We start from the raw sequence: 13,870 nt of genomic DNA on the forward strand, positions 1-13,870 counted from the left end.
TTATCACACACGCGCGCCGAACCGAACCGAGCCGAGCCGGGCTGGGCTGGGTTGGGTCGAGTCGGGTTTATTAATTAAACTTAATTTTTGCTCAGTTTTTGAACAAGGCTTAATTACGTAATTAGTGCCTTGATTTTTGCTAAACGGTTTTGACTGGTTATCTCTCTAACGTTTATTTCCAGATTAATTAAACTTTGGCCGTTTTACTAGCTGTTTTGACTGGGTAAATTAACGTTTTAATTGACCGTTTTTGGCGTTAATCACGCTGGTGTTGGAACGGTTTTTGCTACCGTTATACCATTGTTTTGCCTATAAAACATCATGTTATGTTCACTGTTTTTATATAACAAAAAATCACAGAATTTTTCTAATCCCTTTTTTCTCTTACAAAATATTCGAGCAGTGTTCTTTATATTTTTTGGTGGTTAGTTGTCCACTGGTTCTGTGCAAATCCACTAGTATTTTCCTTGCTTAGACAGACTGTTTTATCCTGGGGAACATCCGGTTGTTGTACGAGCTGCTTGCACAAATTAAAGGGCAGTACCGTGAATGTTCTAAAGAGAGCGACATAGTCCGCGACTCAGTCTAATTCCCGGTAACTTTGTTCTGTTTTTATTGTTTACAGCAGTTCGGTTTATAACAGTTCTGCTTTGGTCCATAAGTTCATTAAACTTCTTTCTTCTCAGTTTGCCATGAAGGATTTAGGGGATTTGCACTATTTTCTTGGGATTCAGGTAGTGCGTTCACCATCAAGCTTGTTGTTGTCTCAGCAAAAGTATGTCCAAGATTTACTTCATAAATTCCACTTGCATACTGTCAAGCCTGTACGCACTCCCATTGCATCTAAAGTCACCATGTCCCTCTATGATGGAGAGCTTCTAGCTTATCCTACAGATTATCGTAGTATGGTTGGTGCATTGCAATATTTAACTATGACACGTCCTGATATTGCTTATGTTGTTCATATGGTTTCCTAATTTATGCATGCCCCTCGTACTACTCACCTTCATGCTCTGAAGAGAATTTTCAGGTACTTACGGGGTACTTCAGAGTATGGATTGTTTCTTCACTCCACGGGATCTCCTACCATTGTGATTGCTTACTTAGATACAGATTGGGCTGGCTGCCCAGATGGCCGACGTTCTACTATAGGTTATGCTGTATTTTTAGGGAAAAATTTAATTTCCTGGCGCTCCAAAAAGCAACCTACAGTGTCTAAATCCTCCACTGAAGCTGAATATCGAGCAGTTGCTTACACAGCTGCAGAAACTATTTGGCTTAAGCAACTTCTAGCTGATCTTGATTATTTTCTTCGGCGTCCTGTAACCTTGTACTGTGATAATGTCTCTGCAACATATCCCACTTCCAATCCAGTGCAACACGATCGAAGCAAGCATATTGATGTTGATTACCATTTTGTTCGAGAAATGGTTACTAGTGGTGGTCTTCGTGTTCGTCATGTTCCGACACAATTACAGGTTGCAGATATTGTTACTAAAGGGCTATCTAATGACTTGCTTGGTAAATATAGGGTCAATCTGTCCATAATTGCACCCAGTACAGGTTGAGGGGGTGTATTAGGGCATATGTAAGGACGGATTAGTCAATTCATTATTTAGGTTTTGTATCTCTTATTATATATATACAGCTCTAGGACTCCCTAAGAGAAGTAGAGCTGCATTAATCTAAATACTCGCACATGAGTGTTACCAATGCAAATATGCAATTTGGCATAGTGATTAAGACTAAAAGTCTATATGATAGGTCGCAAGTTTGAATCCTTTACTAGGTCCACCCTAATTATTGTAAATTGTATTGATCTTATGACGCATATAGACCAAAAAATAAAAAATAAATTAAGTGTTTAAGGGGTGCTAATCGAGCGAGTCGATCATGAGCTAAGGGGTGCTCGACTCGACTCAACTCGATTTTTTTTTCATGTGCTCAACTCGTGCTCGTTATTGTTTCGAGCCAATAAAACCTGCTCGACTCGTGCTGGTTAAAGTTTCGAGTCGAGTTGAGTAGCTCACAATCTGCTCATTAAAGTTTTGACCCTTCTAAAATTTTAAGCCTTTATTGTTTTATTCACTTAAAATAGTTTTCTTTTATTTATTATTAAAGATTTAATCTTTCTTTTTTGATAATATAAATTAAATCTTATTAAGTGTCAAGTTTGTTCACGGTAATAACTTTGTTTGTAAATTCTATATTAACAAAATACATTATCGGGTTGCTCACGAGCTTATCGAGTCGAGTTAGAGCTTGCTCAACTCGTGCTCGTTAACATCTTGAGTCAAGTCGAATTCGAGTCGAGCCAATTTGAGCCGAGTTTTGATCGAGTCGAGTCCGAGTTGCTCATGAGCTGCTCAACTCGATTAGCACCCATGTGTTTCCATTCAATTTTTTTTAAAGCTAGTAAAGGAAGAGAGATAGCAAAAAGGCAAATTAGGAAAGAAGCCCACTGGTTAACGAAAAGGGATAGGGGAAGAGATATAGATAATGTGTGGTGGTCGAGGACTGCATCACGTTTATATCATTTCAACAATTTAGAGTACAATATTTATTTATTTATTTTTTGAAGAAAAAGAGTAGAATACAGTATCATTATAGGCATTTATGGTAATTGATTGCAGGCCAGCCAAGGGCCTATGCAAACAAACCCTTAGCACAGGGCCTGAATTATTGAGGGCCCATTTATACATAGCGCCCAATCCTAAGTAATACAAGTGTTAAAAAAATAGCCAACTCTTTTTGCTCAAGCGTAAATCAGAAGTCAACAACTTTCCGTCTTCCTTTCTTCCCGCTTCAATTACTCCCACAAATCAAGCACCTAGATTACCTCGTAAAATGCTCTAAATTTGCTTAAAAATTCTAAAACCTTCTTTCTTCAGTCATTAAATTTCTTTTTTTACCCTGTTTTCAAAAAAAAAAAAAACCTTGTTTTACCCCAAATCTTCAATTTTTCCAAAATAAATGGTTTGCCTTCCTTTATCAATCACAATGGTTATGACGAGGATTTTCTCAATTCCTGAATGACTTCTAATGGAGGAATTAATTTTGTATTTTCCACAATTAAAACACTTGATTATGGAAACAACTTATGTATAGAATTTCATTTCTTTTATGAGTTATTCATTTATTATTGCCAATATTTGATTTTTAAAGGAGGAAATAAAGAAAAATATGAGTATTCCCCTGAGTCGGTGAGTCAATGAGTTGCGGCAATTGAAGTTGTGGGAAACGTTTATAAGTTTATTGCTCCTAAGTTGTTTCCATTCTCTTTTCACTTTTACCTTTTTCCTGTTCACTTCACTTTATTTTTGTTGAACTGAACTTATTTTTACTGAACTTGAATTATTTTTACCGAATTGAAATTATTTTTGCTGAACTTAAATTAGTTTTACTGAACTGAAATTATTTTTACCGAGTTGAAATTATTCTTGCTGAACTGAACTTATTTTTACTGAATTTAAATTATTTTTACCTAATTGAAATTATTTTTACTTAATATTATTTTTTTAGGTGAAGTGAATAGGGCCTAATTGTTGAATATTAGATTTTTTTGAGTGCATTGTTTGTTTAATTATTAAATACTGATGTTCCCTCAAAAAAAAGATTAAATACTAATGTAGTTTTTCTTTTTTAAATTATGTCTCCCAAATAATCTTTTGGAGAAGGTGCAATATGAAGACTTGTTGATGAATTTGCTACAAAAATTGCTAGAATTTTTATTTTTATTTTTATTTTTATTTTTAACTTGAAGTTGTATTGGGGTTTTGGGATATGATTTACTATATATTTAAATAAATCAGTTTGAGTTTTTGTGCTTGGTTGTTTGAAATGTTGTAATATGATTGATTATATTGAAATAATACCTAATATGTTTTTTTAAAAAAATAAAAAATAATAATACCTACTTCCTTCGTTTTAGTAATATTAATTATATAGCAACAACTGGACTTTTACACTATTCATTATGCTTGTTTTACCACATATTATGATTTATACGTAAAGTAAAATATAGTCATGTGGGGTCTTGTTAGATTCGTCTTGTAAAATACTTTCACAATATCAACTTTTTATAATTTGTACTCTTATATAATTATAGATATTTAGCATATAAAATGTGCTTTGGAATGCGTAATTTCATCCTTGTTACAATATTTGTGGAACAGAAGAAGTAATAAATAATTTTAACTTTCTATTAGGGCCTAATTTCTAAGTATAGAACATGGCCTCTAAAATGGCTAGACAATCCAGACTGATTAGTTAATGGGACTTCAATTTTCACAAGCGAAATTTTCGATAATGTCATGTTATACATACATTAGGTAAAGCTATACCTGGTAGAGATGCTCTGCATGCTAAATTGGATCATATACAAAGTGAGTTTGATATGTTTCTCTCTTCGACTACGTATGGACGGTATTATGGTATGTGTGCGTGCATGCATGCATGTCAATTATTGGATCATTTCCTTGCTCTTACATCCGAATGTCCGATCCGATCCTCAAATCATGTTCATGTATTGTCTTATTGAAAATGAAATCCCTAAAATAAATATGTATGGTGTTTGGAATAATGTCACACACTCACACAAACACAAGACACATGCACTCCACTACTTCGGTCAATTAAGGCCTTGGTGTTGTCAATTTGAGGAGGAGGATTATGTGGTGAAAGGGAGTGTTGTATGTGAGAAGATTATTGATGCCTATGAGCCATCAAAATTGAATACTACCTATACACTTTTGCAAATTACCCGTCAATTATAGATTTTGGTCTTTTAGATGCTATTGAGAAACATTATTATTTCCGCTACTTTCAGATAAGTGTATTATATCACTTTAACTTTTGCACTGTTCCTAAACTAATTTTGACCATTTATTATCATTTAATATATGAATGTAATTGTACTTGTGTAAAATGTTATTTACTTTATTTTAGATTAGTCGTCAGATCACGGTACATATTTTCACAACACTATATTAATTTTTATAGTTCATACTAATAAAAATGTACTGTTATTAATGGTCAATTTGTGCATTTACTCGGGGAATATATCTAAATATTTTTTAAAATACTACTCACCACTACTTTATTGATTGGTGTACTTCAAATTAATATTTGGTATGAATGTGTGTGGCTGCTAATTAAGTGCTATGCGGTTAGAGTAATGCCCCTAATAAAGAGTTAAAGATTTAATCTCATTGATATAGTGGTTGAAAATTCGGGTCTCATACCTCCCTTACACAACGCATCCAACTGTCAATTTAACACAGTTTAATCGTAGAAAAGAACTAAACTTATACCAAGTATGTAAAGAGGTAGGGTTATGTGGAGTAGTGTTTAACCTAGTTCTAATATTCAAAGTTACCCAAAAACTTTTGCCACACAATCCTTATCTGTCCACATAAGTATCCACTATTTCCATATTCCAAAGACCATGCAAAAAAAAAAAAAAAAATGAAAAATAAAAAAAATAAAATAAAAAAACCTCCACACAACATAGGAGGATAAGATCAAAGATGATTATGTCCTCAACAAATTGTAGCCATGATACATTAGCTAACTTGTCAGCCACGCAGTTTGACTAATACTTGTAAAATTCTCCTCATGTAAAAAACCCTTCATTAAAAAAAATAAAAAATAAAAAATAAAAAAAATGTCAATATCAATATATCATGAAAACTAAGTTTTATTCTAGGAAGATAAAGTACAGCTATTAAACAAAACAAAATTTTACAACTGGCTAAATGGCTTGCTGACCAATCAGAATTTTTTGTTTAAGAAATTAGCTTTTATTTTTGAATGGAATTGCTGATCTGTTATTTTTTAATTGGGTAAAATAAAAAAGGGCAAAAAAATTAATTTGTGGATTTGTGGTTGAGCTAGTGGACTTAGTATCAAATAATGGAATCTTGGAATATAATTTTCAAGATTTGCCCAACTTAACCAATGGCCGGTGCATATTAGTAGGTAGTCATTTTAGTGATGATTATTATACTATTGCACTTTATTTTTAAGGTTAATTGTGATCATACTATTATAAGATTTATATTTCATTGTTTAGTTTATTTTCATGGTCCTAAAATTTGAGACGGAAAGGGTTTTAACAACTTTAAATTTTGTTGTTGTCAATGACCTATAAATTGTTTGCACGAGTTCAATTAGAAATAGAAAAGTGATGTATGTTGTGAATTTCTTATTCGATGGGTGATAGATAATGATAAGCTTTACAAAAACGGAGTGTGTTATAAGGTTTTTTATAATTATGTGAATTTAAACTAATTGTTAAAGTACTTTATTTTACTTTGTAGTTTGCATTTTAACTTTTTTTTTACAATTTATTTCATGTCTTTGTTGGGTCTTATTTATTTACACCTTAACATATACACCGTATTATCTTTATAAATCACGAGTTGGAAACGAGTCATGATACAAACAATTTTCCTTTCTTGAAATAGTAAAAACTTCATGCATCGTTGAATCATTTGTCATTCTTGGAATTCAGAAGTGTAATCAGGTAAATAGCATATATCAATTAAGTGTCTATATTAATTGTAAGAAGACAAATGTGGAAAGAGCACAAGACTAGTAGTACATGAGATGCAATATTAGATCAATTCCAGACATGTTAAATAGTAAAATTAGCAATATCGGAATCCATGTAGATGATAGTGCTATTAATCTCAACAAGTTACACCACTACTTAAGATGTCTTTGCTACTTAATTAGGCGTTTAAGTGACTTAACCCCTATAAGCATTATTATTAATGGTTGGTACTTAGTGTACATCCATTTTGGTAGTAGTAAAGTACTACACTCACATCAATTAATACAATAAATATACATAATGAAGTTTATTTCACTTCACTTAAACTTAAACAAGAATAAGTGTCCTTACTTAAAACCAAAGAAATACTCTCTATGTTTGTATATATGTTTACATTAGTTTTCAATGCACATTTTCAATCTTGTGCTATTAAAAGTTATGAAAAATAGAAGTTATGAAAAATAGATAGAGCATCTTTTAATAATGGAAGGATTAAAAAACTTAAACATATTAGGTTTAATAGAAAGACATTGTGTGATTTAAATGGTATGAATAGAAGTGGTGTTAATGATTCAATGCAATTCGGCCTCGAGCTCAGGTTCAAAACTATCAATAATCTAAAATTTAAAACATGACTGAACTTAAAAACTCAAACCTCATCATCTTAAGTTTGAAGTCATTTCAATTCAAGATCAACTCAAATTATTGACCAGATATCATTAGACCATCTTATACAAGATTTCACGCGGGGATTAGAAAAGGAGAAGAACGAGAGAGCGTTTACAACGACAATAATTCTAGTGGCGTCTCAAAGCTTGATCATTTTGTCTCTCTTTCATTCTCTCTCCTCAATTGCGCCAAATAGTAGCAGAAACCCGAGAATAAATCATTGACAAGATCTCTCTATATCTTTCTGATCCTCTCAACTCTAACCCCAACTCTTTCTCTTTCTATAACCAAGTCTTTCCCTAATTTCTTCTTCATAATCTTATTTAAATTTCCCCCCTTTTAAACATTATTTGATTTTATTTATTAATTTCTTCCTACCCATTTCATCATTTCTCAGAAAAATTCAATCTTTAATGTTTTGATCGATTGATATGAGCTGTTGTGCATTTGGGTCGGAGTGATTTCGCCGGTAAATCATGCCTCCGGCAGTAAATTTGATGGAAATGGCGGAATCGTTGCCGTGTTCTTCTTCAATGGAGTCGCGTTTTCCTGATCTTAGAAGTGTTCGATGGCGTATAAATCTTGGGGTTCTTCCCTCTTCTTCCTCCTCCATTGATGATCTTCGCCGCGTCTCCGCCGATTCTCGTCGTCGGTAATTTCTTCTTTCTAATTAGCTTGCTTACTTGTTAATTAATTTTAATCTGGAAATAAAAATTAGGTTTCATGTTGTTGGCATCAGGTTTATTGAATTGGGTTTTGGTTTTTAGATGATTTGGTTTCTGGGTTTTAAGTTTTATTAGCTTATTTGTTTGACTGTATTTTATTGATGAAATCAATTGGAATTTCATGAATTAATTATAATTTTGTCCTTATTGTTAGTTACATGATTGAGCTTACCTGAATTCATTTTTTTGTAATTTATAAGAAGATATTTATTATTGTATTAGTCACAAGATTCACAACATACCTTAATGTACTCCATAGTTAACAGTGTGGAAAACTGCCGAATTTTGATTAATGAGTTTAGAGTTTTGAAAAAAAAATCATTTGGAGGGTTGAATTTGTGGTATTTAGTCATTTTTACTCGGGCGAATATTAATTGTTTGCAAATACATTGGTTTCGCTTGTGTTTTCGATGATTTAGCTGATGTTGGATGCAGTACATTCTTATTACTTGCAACTGAAGGATACATGTTATAATGTTTGACTTGTTCGTTGATATCTTTTGGATTTACTCTTAATTGCTAGAGTTGAATCGTCTTCACAGCACATAATCCTGTTTCATCTAGTTAAAACCTGGCATTTCATGTACTTAAGTATGAATTTAGCCGACGTTTCCCCAATGGAATAATTATAGAATATAATTGACATAAACTCTTTCAGTTTATTGGAAAGACGTAAAATATTCAGAGATGAATTTGTATGGTATAGAGAGATTCCAACCACCCAAGTAAAAAATTCATACTAAAAGTAAAGAGATAAATTTAGATAAGGCGCCACTTAAAGTAAACCAAATTCATCAACTCAATATGATACCCTGCTTGATTTGCTTTGGTAATGCACTGTAATATCATCTAGTAAAATCTAGACAAATTATATTTGTTTCTTGAAAGAATCTAGATTTGTTTCTTGTTCTGAAGAGAAGTAATGTTTTTTCCACAGGTATGCTGCCTTAAGGAGGTGCCTCCTTGTTGATCCACACGTAACCAAATTTAGTGACAATTCTTCAGATCTAGTTGTAGATAATCCACTATCCCAAAATCCTGGTGAGCTTTATTTTATGCATTTTTGAACAGATTTATATAATATATACTGTACCTTGGGTTTGTTGCTTCGAATCCTCCTCTATATCTCATTTATTCTTCATTTTATCATGTATCTATATCAGACACTCTACATTCCAGTAGTGTGAAATCCCTACCTCACATCACTTATCATGAACTGGATAATTTGTAGAGAAAAGTGATAACAAGAAAGGAGAAATATATAGAAAAAGTTTGTTGTGTATGCTCAAGTACTCATAGAAAGGGGATATCCGATGAAAGTGGAATATCTAAGTTGTAACTGTGCTGTTTGTTGTGCAGATAGCACATGGGGTCGCTTTTTTCGAAATGCAGAGTTGGAACAAATGGTTGACAAAGATTTATCTCGCTTGTACCCTGAGCATGGTAGTTATTTCCAGACACCAGGATGTCAAGGCTTGTTGAGGCGGATTTTATTGTTGTGGTGCCTTCGACATCCAGAATGTGGTTACAGACAAGGTAGAGTGCTGCTTTGATTAGTACTAGAGTTGTTTTTGATGGTGAGACTTGGATGGTTGTAAAAGTTAACATAGTGTGTATGATGAGTCGTCTTTAAATTTCCTTGATAATATAGTTTTCTGCATCAAGGGGTCAGAACTCATGGAGCCATATCTTATGAATTTCTTGATTAAGTGGATGTTAATTATGATCACTTAGGAATCAAGATTTCTCCTCTTGCTACTAATTCTTTTTTTTTTTTGTCCGTATTCCAATTGTAGGGATGCATGAACTGTTGGCTCCTTTATTATATGTACTTCATGCTGATATTCAGCATCTTAATGAAGTTCGCCAAATTTATGAAGAGCACTTTGTAGACAAATTTGATGAGGTTTTGTTGCATGAAAGTCATGATTTCAATTTCAAGATATCTGTGAATAGTCTAGAAGATGATGCTAGCCCTCAAGAAAGACCCAGGAAACATACGAGTTTTTCTGAACTTGATGCCAGTGTACAAACCATTGTTCAGCTAAGTGATCCTTACGGGGCAGAGGGTGAGCTTGGCATTTTGTTATCCGAAAAGTTTATGGAACATGATGCATACTGTATGTTTGATGCTTTGATGAGCGGAGCAGGTGGTGCTGTAGCCATGGCTGAGTTTTTCTCCCATCCACCTGCAAATGCCACCCAAACTGGCTTACCTCCAGTCATTGAAGCTTCATTGGCACTTTACCATTTGCTTTCCATTGTTGATTCCTCACTGTACAATCACCTTGCTGAACTAGGTGTTGAACCTCAATACTTTGCTCTTCGTTGGTTACGTGTTCTATTTGGCCGTGAGTTTTCTCTTGAGAACCTGCTGGTTATCTGGGATGAGATGTTTTCATATGATAACAGTGCATCTGGTACAGCTCCTGCAAATGATCCTGGGGTCTTGAACTCCCTCAGGGGAGCGTTTATCTCTGCCATGGCTGTAGCCATGATGCTCAATGTGAGATCTTCTCTGCTTGCCACTGAATATGTCACTTCGTGCCTTCAAAGATTACTCAATTTCCCTAAAAACATAGACCTGGAGAAATTGATAGGAAAAGCGAAATCTTTGGTGGCACTTGCTCTAGCTGCTAACGTTCCTTCACATTCTACTCCAGTGATTGGGCTTGGCCCCCTTGGCCCCCAGAGCAAGCAAATGGCAGTGAAAGGTCATGCACATAGCCTTTCATTTGATTCACGTGGTCCAGGAACACCTGTGAGTCTTGTACCTGAGACATATTGGGAAGAGAAATGGAGAGTTGCACAGGAGGTAGAAGAAACTAAGAAGGAAACTTCTGCCAAACAGGTATCATCTCAGAAGAAAGGTTGGACAGAGAAGATCAAATCAAGGTTATCTAGAACGGAATCTGACCCATCTCCATCAAAAAAAGAAAGTAGACAGAAGGATAAAAGACCAGCTGTCAGAAGAAGTCTGCTTGAAGATTTGTCCCAGCAGCTGAACTTTGGGGAAGATTCTGAAGAAACAGATCATGATAAATTTTCTTGTCTCGAGGACCCCCGTTATATTGAGTCTGATGTATATGTTCTAGATGCTGAGCATGAAAATGATGCTTACTCTGGCGAGAGATGTTCTGGCCTGAGTATTGCCAGTGAAGAGCATTCTCCTGCCTTTTCAGAGCCACTGAGTCCTGCTGAAAATGACTCTGAGAAGAGCAGTAATGCATCACATGTATCCCATGATTCAATTGATGGCGAAACCCATGATTCTTCTTCGTTTCAGTCCACTGCAGAAGAGTCACTGCTACCAATTTCTGATGCTCCGGATGCAAATGCTGATGGATTGTTTGGTTCTGATAGTAGCTCAAAAGAAATATCAGCAACAGCTTCAAAGGAACGAAAAGGTTTATCTGGGAAGTTTCAGTGGTTCTGGAAGTTTGGGCGCCAATCTTCTGGTGAGGGAACTTCTGATAAAGGGCCTGAGGTTGAGGATGTAAAATCATCTGATGCAGGAAGTCTTCAGGTAAATAAACCAGGATCTTCTGTTGATGAGACAAATTACAGCCTTGCGAATATAAAATCAGATGGCTGTGACCAGAAAATGTTATGTGCGTTGAGGAACCTTGGCCAATCTATGCTGGAAAATATTCAGGTATTGCTCAAAGTCGAACCTATGGACTTTCTTATTTTCTCTCTTCAATGATCAGATTTAGTTGTTTGCTTTCAATAAAATAGCTATAATTGTTTTTCACATTTTTATAAATGAAACATGACTACATGAGAACCATGCTTTTTTGTGTTAATGTAAAACCATAGTGGAACATATTGATTGTTTATCCGTAATCCTCTGAAATTAGCATGACTTACTGACAAGTGACAACTATATGGTCTAGCAATCTTTGTAAGCGAACTAGAACAAAAATAAAGGGGTGCTTCCGAATAACCAATGTACCCTATCAATGATAGACTCTAGGGCATTCTACCCCCACCCCTTCTTTTCCTTGAGCTAGTTTTGCAGTAAAGATACCAAAGATAAGGTCAAATCCTGGAGATTGTCTAATAACTAATTTGTTCCCCCCCCCCCCTCCCCTGGGTTCCTCTCTATCAACACCAAGGTGATGCAATGTAGGCCCATGCCATTGATTGTTTAGCTATGACTTCGAACTCAATGTATGCGAGCTTGTGAGGCTGCGATTGTTGGTCTTCAGCCACTGATTTAGGGCCACATTATAGATTGAAGGCAAGTTGTGTTATGTACGGAGTTTTTCTCCTTTTGTGTGTGTGTGTGTGTGTGTGGAGGGGACTATTTTGGTATGTAATAGAGAATTTGTCTGAGCTTCTATCATTGACAGAGACGTGAGATTATATCCCTGCTTAAAAACCTCAGGCCTTTAGGTGGTCCATTGTTGGGTCTAAAGATTCTAAACTAACTTCAATTTTGGTACTCTACTGTTTTTTGCTTTCTAGTTCGATGATTAGTAAAAAGGTTTATGGCGTAATGTTACTACAACTCAATGTTGATATATTCAATCAATCCCCCCCCCTTTTGCTATCTCTTAGTGTTTCCCATTTACTGGTAGATATTTGATGTCTTCGGAAGTTAAAATTTTTAGGTGGTCCAAATCCAACTTTTGGTAAGACCGTGATGTAGGTTGTAGAAAGCAGCTGTTACTGAGGCAGTTTATGCAGATTGCAGAATTACGGTACATAAGTCATTCTATGGGGAAATTGTTCAGTGGGGGTGGCTAAATATGAAATGCTTAGCGTTATGCTCTACTAATAAGAGAAAATCCACTGTTGATGTCTGGAGATTACGTACTAGCATTGTAATTGATAGTCATATCTTGTGAAAGTTGAAGAGCTCTGTCTGACAGCTGATCTATTTATTTTGTGTCTTCCACTGTTGATTAATGATCGTGCGACCTGTGTGGCAGGTAATCGAGTCAACATTCCAGCAAGAAAAAAGTCAAGCTGGCTCATTAGATAGCCTTTCTAAACATGCCCTTGTTGAGAAAGGGCAGGTAACTGCAATAACTGCTCTTAAGGAGCTTCGGAATATCAGCAACCTTCTACGGGAGATGTGAGGCTGGTTCAACTTCTCTTTCACCTGTATATAATATTGATTTTGTAGCTAAATGCTTCTACATGTATACAAAGAATAAAGAGAAATTCTGTATTAGCTCAGCTTTAGTAGATTGAATTGTCTGAGAGCCTGAAGAGCAATTTGTAAATGAGAAATGCCATTTGTTTCTTTGAATCCGTTATGGATATCCCATTTTGTCGATTAATTGCAAAGACTCCTCCAGTTTTGGGCATTCTTGATGCATGGCTATTTACTTCGGTTTCTTGAAATATTGCAGGAATACTCTTTACAGATTGTGAATGCAGGTTTGCTATTCGCAAGTTGATATGATGTGCTGAATTGTGAAATCTTTTTTAAAATCGTAAATGAGATAAATCTAATATATATGGAGATTTTGTCAGAAAAAATCTTTTAAATTTTTTTTGGCAACTACAAACCAGATTGTAAAATTTTTTTGTTCAAGACAACCAAGGCTCACATTCCGGCATTGATCCTCCATGTGTTGGTCACGTGACCTTTTTTTTTCTTTTTTACTATCTCACCCCTTTTCTTCTAATTTCCCCCCGAATTTCCCTCTAACCTCAATTGTTTTTAATCTTCCCCCTTTTCTTCTAATTGTCCCCCATCTTTTCTCTCCTCTCTTCAAAAATGAGGTAATAAATCATTTTCAACCTATTCTCTGCCATGGCTTCATCCTAAACCTGCAAATTAATCAATGAAGATATGAAGTGAAGTTAATTTACACCCACCCTAAACAGTAAGTTTAGTTAATTTATTGTATCTAAATGATTTTATATCCTTTTTTTTGGGTATTATTTTCTGAAATTTTGCTGC

General features: G+C 34.8%; 2 protein-coding genes across 2 annotated transcripts; both read left to right on the forward strand.

Annotated features, from left to right (window-relative positions):
• The first annotated feature begins 980 nt into the window (after positions 1–980).
• Positions 981–1,568, forward strand: LOC110692353 (uncharacterized mitochondrial protein AtMg00810-like). The gene has a single exon (XM_021869359.1). The coding sequence runs from the start codon at positions 981–983 to the stop codon at positions 1,566–1,568; it is 588 nt and encodes a 195-aa protein (XP_021725051.1).
• Positions 1,569–7,255: 5,687 nt separating this feature from the next.
• Positions 7,256–13,248, forward strand: LOC110692303. The gene is made up of 5 exons (XM_021869307.1): positions 7,256–7,877; positions 8,888–8,991; positions 9,310–9,486; positions 9,747–11,605; positions 12,888–13,248. Exons 1-5 carry the CDS (start codon positions 7,702–7,704, stop codon positions 13,035–13,037), a joined length of 2,466 nt encoding a protein of 821 aa, XP_021724999.1. The 5' UTR covers positions 7,256–7,701; the 3' UTR covers positions 13,038–13,248.
• The last annotated feature ends 622 nt before the right edge of the window (positions 13,249–13,870 follow it).

Source organism: Chenopodium quinoa, unplaced genomic scaffold, assembly GCF_001683475.1.
Source record: "Chenopodium quinoa cultivar QQ74 unplaced genomic scaffold, ASM168347v1, whole genome shotgun sequence".
NCBI lineage: Eukaryota > Viridiplantae > Streptophyta > Magnoliopsida > Caryophyllales > Amaranthaceae > Chenopodium > Chenopodium quinoa.

What these genes read in the sequence shown, in the direction of transcription:
- LOC110692353 (XM_021869359.1), top strand. Translation starts at nt 981, where the DNA reads ATGCATGCCCCTCGTACTACTCACCTTCATGCTCTGAAGAGAATTTTC.
- LOC110692303 (XM_021869307.1), top strand. Translation starts at nt 7,702, where the DNA reads ATGCCTCCGGCAGTAAATTTGATGGAAATGGCGGAATCGTTGCCGTGT. An exon ending in TCCACTATCCCAAAATCCTG is followed by an intron (nt 8,992 to 9,309) that starts GTGAGCTTTATT and finishes TTTGTTGTGCAG; the next exon opens with ATAGCACATGGGGTCGCTTT. An exon ending in CTATGCTGGAAAATATTCAG is followed by an intron (nt 11,606 to 12,887) that starts GTATTGCTCAAA and finishes CCTGTGTGGCAG; the next exon opens with GTAATCGAGTCAACATTCCA.